This window comes from Mesoplodon mirus, assembly GCF_964341445.2.
Source record: "Mesoplodon mirus genome assembly, chromosome: 18".
Taxonomy (NCBI): domain Eukaryota; kingdom Metazoa; phylum Chordata; class Mammalia; order Artiodactyla; family Ziphiidae; genus Mesoplodon; species Mesoplodon mirus.
This window is the reverse complement of record NC_138994.1, coordinates 59548509-59554650: the sequence shown is the minus strand read 5'-3', so window position 1 is coordinate 59554650 and position 6142 is coordinate 59548509. Positions and strand designations below refer to the sequence as shown.

Genomic DNA, 6142 nt, shown 5'->3' with positions numbered 1-6142 from the left:
TATCAGTTGCATTTTATCAGGGTACCAATGAGAAAAAAATTTAAGTGCATATGTATTTATTGGAACTATCACACAGCCACATAAAAAGAGGAGCCACCTCTTTCTTCTGATAAAGAGTACTCTTTGTAATCCCCCCAAGGTCAGGTGCAGCCTGAAGAAAAGGGACCCTTGGTGCATAAACAGAGTCAGTCCTTGGAAAGCAGGATCAGTTATTTATTTCCCAATAATTTATGACTTCTTCCCATTTCCTAGCTCACTGAAGTCTAAACACTGCTGAAGTTTTAGGTTTATGATTCCAGATGTTTAATGAGTATTGCAGTAGAACCACAGTGGATCCTTTTGAAACACCAAATAACAGGTTCAACTGAGTTCAAACTTTCCTAACAAAGAGAGGATCTCAATTTGGAATAAATCAATCTGGAAACCCAAAGCAAAGAAGCATTTTTCAGGAACTTAAGAGCAAACCAAATAGAAATTGCTTTCACTGTAGTTACTGGCAAATTAAACCTCTACCTTCTCCAAAGTAAAAATGGCTCTCTGTATAGAAACCATGGGTGAGCACAGTTCTCTGCAAGGCCTATGCCTTTCTCCATTGCTCCAACCTGGCTGGCTGGTCTGTGAAGGAATTCCAAAAACTCAGAAGTTGCCCCAGGAAAAACTCCCTACTCTATGTAGAATGTGAATGGTCACACACTCTGTATATATGATCAGAACAAAGAGATTTATTCCTTTGGGAGGAAAGCAAAAGACCAAAAAATTTACTGCTAATTACACAACTGCTGTATGAAGAGCAGAGAATAAAGGACTTTAAGCGCTTTACGCTAATTCCGTGGTTATGAAAATAATTGCTCAGTTCAAATTATTTTAACTAAATTAATTCTTTAGTGGATATTTCAACCAGTGCGACATAATAAAATAATTGTGTAATTAGCAGTACATTTTTCACTGCTGCCAAGAGTACAGTCTCAGAATGAGTAACAGGAAGGAGTGGCTCTCAACCGTATCATATGCGGAGAAGAAATGGGAGGTGGAGCTAAAAGGAGAAAGTGAAACAACAGCAAATGGCACCCAAAGTCATTCTATGTGAGAAAAAAAAGTAAGTTAAGAGGTAAATGACAGCGTTTCCAGCCTCTTCACTCACTTCTGTTTGTTAAAGACATGTCTACCTCAAAATCCAGCTCTGTACTATGATGAACAGACCCAGCTCCCACAAAAGGAGAGGACTTTATTCAAAATGTACTTCCATGTATTTAATTAAAACAAAACAAAACAAAGCTTAATTTCACAGTATAAGCAAACTGTTTGGGATAAAGTTGAGTATGTGTGCATTTTATTTTTGTGAAATGGACTTTGGTCCCTCTTTTCATCTTCATGGCTAGCTTACTGTATACGAGGGAGCATGATTACATACACACACACACGTAAATCATTTAATCATCAGAAAACTCTTATTTTTCTCATACCCAAGTGACAGGTAAGTAAACTGAGGCTTAAGTGAGTAAGTGGCAGAGTTGAGACTTTGAACCCAGATCTCTTTGTCTCTTAAGTCCACATTCTGCTACTTCATTCTTAACCCATCCCTCTTAAGGCGAGGAAAGAGCAGGAGGCTGAAGTAATCTGCTTTCCAGCATCTGATACAAGGGCTCAGTAAAATAGAAGCCAGAAAAGAGACTTGAATAAATGAGTATTTCTAAACTTTGCCCGGATTTTTGGTATGTTCAGAGATATCAGAACTCGTACTAGCAACTCTGTGAAGGGCATGGATCCGACTGCCAAACAATTATCTTCGGGCCCCAAGACTGTGAGTAGAAAAGGGGCATCAAGCTTCATTGAAGCTGACAAGCTTGGGACTTGAAAAAAATGCCTCCATCTAACCTGGAACATCAACACCCCACTATCCGAATCATCAAAACAGTCCAAAAGCAACAAAGGCTATTAAAATATAAACAAACACACAAATTCTACAAGCAACATGCTTGTACTGATTCACAGCTGCCCCAGACCACACATTCCTGAAAGGCAGGTTGAAGCGCTTGGCAACAACCTGCCACACATTTGTTTGAAATCCCTTCATATTTAAAGACAGAGCAAAAGCATAGCCAAGAGCAGCAGGGGAAAGGGGGTCCCCAAGGGTTTAGGCTAGACATCAGTCCAGGGAACTGTAAAGCTATGCATATGCTGACTGTCAATTCTCAGGCCCTGAGAAATGCGACGGGAACGGAAAATACTGAAAGGTTCTTCCTCGGAGAGGGGGGAGCCTGCAGCTTTCTAAGCATGCTGGGCAAAGCACATCTGCATGAACGGTGAGCACACAGCCTTTCCAGCCTGTTCTTAGCACCCAGGCACCTGGAGCCTTCATTGTTACACAACACGGATACACCACAGCAGCCGCATGTACCAAACAAGGGAGCAGGGCGGTAGGGTGTTTCCACAGTGCTCCGCTCTCTCAAAACTGGAACAGATCTTATTGGCTTGAGGCGAGATTATCTGTTAGAAGCTGAAGGTAAACATCAGGCGTACACAAGCTGCATACACATAATGTCTCTCGTGAGTTCATTATGGCCGGCTGACACTGTATTTCAACATCCAAGTAATCAGAGACTTTATAATAGACTTTCATTCCAGTTAAAGTTTTCAATAAATGTTTTTTATTGTTATTTATAACCTGTCCCAGGAAAAAATAATACGTATAACGTGAAACGCCAACTGAGAGTGACCCTGTAACACCAGCAGTGAGGCAGCTTAATATCACTGGGATTTGCATCCTATCAAGCTATTCATGCTGAGGCTGGGACCCTGGTGCTAATTTCTAGTAAATTTCATGCTTGATGTCTCCCTGTTGTGGGTCATTGCCGGTTCGTCTAAATAAACTGCTTCCAAATGGCTCTTCCATCTAAATATTCAGCCCGTTTTTATAATTTAATTTTGCATTATGCTGAATAGCCTTCCGGCCAGATAGAGCTCATTGGAAAAAAAGCACCAGTACCATCTTGACATGCTTGTATTTATTTATTTATATTTTTACTGCTTGAATTAGACCTCCTAGGCCGACTAGTAAAGAGGTTATTTTTCCCCCCTCCACTAATGTCAATTTTCAGCATAGCAAGAGCTGTCTCTAATCTTTTCCTACTCATTACACACAATTTTGGAGTCATTTTACCCACAGTACAGTCGGCTCCTGGCTGTGTGTTTGTGTGCACTCAGGGATGGCATCATTGTTTAGTTTCCCTCCCTGCATAAGCCCCAGCCAGTATTGAAACCAAAACTGCAAACATCTCCCCAAGGGATAGGGAATGACTCTCAGCTTTGGTCCCTTTACATGAGATAATACATAGAAAACATCCTGGCCTGCATGTAAATATGAAAGGGGGGTGTTCCTCCCCTCCTACTTCCACACGGATCTCCATCTTCTCCAAAGCTTATTTGTCTTAAGTGACATGTAAACGGATGCAGCAGCACCAAAATTCAGAAACCAGAGCTGGTCCTGCTCCACATCAGGCCAATAACTAATTTTTGATTAGGGACGGGGGGTGGGAGTGGGGTGGGGATAGGGAGTTACTATTTAATGGGTATAGACTTTATGTCGAGGACGATGAAAAAGTTTTGGGTACAGACAGTAGTGATGGTTACACAACACTGTGAATGTATTTAATGCTGATGAATTGTACACTTACAAATGGTTAATAGGATAAATATTATGTTATGTACCATAACTCATTTCTGAGCTCTTGCAGTTTCCTGTCACAATAACCCCAAAGCAGAGTGGCGGTAGGTGGATAATTACTTTCTCAGGAACCTAGATATTCTATTCTTGGGATTTTCTAGTAGATCTGGTTCTGGCCCTAGGCTCTAAATTGTGCTACAGGAAGTAAGACAGATCTGTGTTCTCATTTTTTAGCTAAATGATCTTGGGAAATCTACTTAACCTAAGTCTCAATTTATGCAAATTGTGGATAATAATATAACTTACCCCTTAGAGGTGCTTGTTGTGATGATTATGTAAGATAATGCATGTAAAATGGTTAGTGCAGTTTCTGGTGAAAAGAGCTCAATGAATCTTAATTGTTGATGCTCTTATGGTTATAGGGCGGGCAGCCAATCTGGGCCTGAGCCAAAATATGTCGCAGAATTAAAGCTTCCCCTACAAGCGGCACATCGCAAACTTTTGAGCTCTAAATTCGTTAGGACAAAATAGCCAGGCTGACGTCTCCTAAGTAATGTCAGGATGGGTGAATTCTCAATGGCTCCCCAGAAGAGAGGTAACTAAGGAGTAATAGCATTACATTCTCTCCCAAGTCTTGATGTAAATCTTACAGCCAGGGAATTTGGGATCAAGTGAAATCTGATGCTAACTGAATCTCATATACATAAATGAAAGGGATTTCAGCCACCCCCTGCCCCGCCCCCATATACTATCATCCTCCTTTGAACACTGTGGTATTTTGTTTATACTTTATACATTATGGGTTTAACTTTCTGCACAAGACTTCAGGCTTCAAGACTCTTTTCTGACTTATTTTTGTTTTCTGTGAAGTAGCTAGCTAGCATAGCTCCTTGCACATAGGAACTCAATTAAAATGTGTAGGATTGACTTGTTTAACCTATACTCTCAATATCTCGTGGTATTTCCGCTGATTTATTATCTTGGTCAAGAAGTAATTCACCTGCAATAGCTTAGGAAAGTATACAAACACTAATTTGCATGTATAGTCCACGTCTCCTCAAAGAAAGTGCAAAATGTGGTCGTTGTCCAGTAAATATAGACAAAGGGGACCTTTTCAACTAAAACAAAAAACAAAAAAAATCGCCCTACTCATCTACATTTGGGCAGGGAGGCTGGCCATACAGCCAGGGGTTTTCTTAGCCAGGTAAGGGAAAGTTGTTGGCATAAGGCTCTAACCTCTCTCCAGGCACAGCTGATAACCAATAAAGGGTAACTTCCCCAGGCTTTTCCTCCCTCAAAGCTAGAGATGCTCCTGCCCCAAGCTACTTCTGGGTGCCTTACTGAGAGTTCATTCTTTCACATTTTACATGTCCTACCTCTGATCACTCTTTTCACTCCAGCAGTATCAACTCCTCCCTCCGTCTATTCCCTTAATCCATTCTAGAGTTTTCCCTGAGGAATAAAGTTGACACTTATCAGCATACTCATCCCCACCCGGCATGTGGTCTCTGGCCTCCGCATGGCCACGAATCTCTGGCCACTGGAGAGAAAGCTTCACGACTCTTGAGAGGTAGTGGGTGTTTCCCTGAACCATTCACACGGAGGATTCTCAGTAACTGGCAGTTCTGGCACTGAGCAGAGCCTTTATAATAATGGTCTAATATGCTTGGAGCCACAGGCCCAGGGCTGTTGTTGGATAATAAAACATATCACAAACTGCCACAAAGGGAAAGCCTCCGGTATAGAATTTGTTCATTTTCTTCTGGTGACGGCTAATTTCAGTATCTATCTTGGCCATCATGGAGCATTAAAGACGAACACCAACAAAGAGTATGCCCAGAAAAGAGGGACAGAGACTAGCACAATTGTATTTCCCCAGGACTATCAGAACAGTCCATCACTAACCTGTGAAAGCTAAATCAGCAGTCCACCTAGATAACGCCTAGATAGCTCTGAAATTTTGTATGGAATTGTAAAAATCGAATTTTCCCATTCAAGTTACAACTCAGAAGGTATCTCAGAGGGAGCATAATCGCCCAAAAACCTAGGCTGATGTGCTATCAGGACACTCATATAAACCCAATATAAACCCTTCCTCCCACTGCTGCAGTGTTCAAGGGAATCAGTGATGCCCCTCCAGCCCAGGGCCAGGCCAATCACCTTTCATCCCACCAGAGAAGCCTCTCCAGTTGGCAAAGACCATCAGAGGCAGCCCTTCACGGTTGAAGTCCTTGATAGCCTGATAGGTCTTAAACGCAGAATCTGGGAACCAAACCTGGCCAGCCTGCTGGATTATCTATTAGGAAAAGCCAAAGAAGAAGACACAATTAACAACACAGTTTGAAGGGGAATCTCTCCAGGGAGAATAAAGTTTTACAGTTAAAAACTCAAAATCAAACCAAACCAAAGTTGTTTTTCATCAAGAAGATCATCCTTGAAATAAAAAAGAAGAAAGGATCCTGGCTCTTTGACTTTGTT

General features: G+C 41.5%; 1 protein-coding gene across 1 annotated transcript in view; it reads right to left on the bottom strand.

Annotated features, from left to right (window-relative positions):
* The window catches only part of ACACA (acetyl-CoA carboxylase alpha), a 229624-nt gene that overhangs the window by 27457 nt on the left and 196025 nt on the right, over positions 1 to 6142 (bottom strand). Inside the window, 1 exon segment of the mRNA XM_082604563.1 lies at positions 5825 to 5960. Coding sequence (XP_082460689.1) covers positions 5825 to 5960 — 136 coding nt within the window.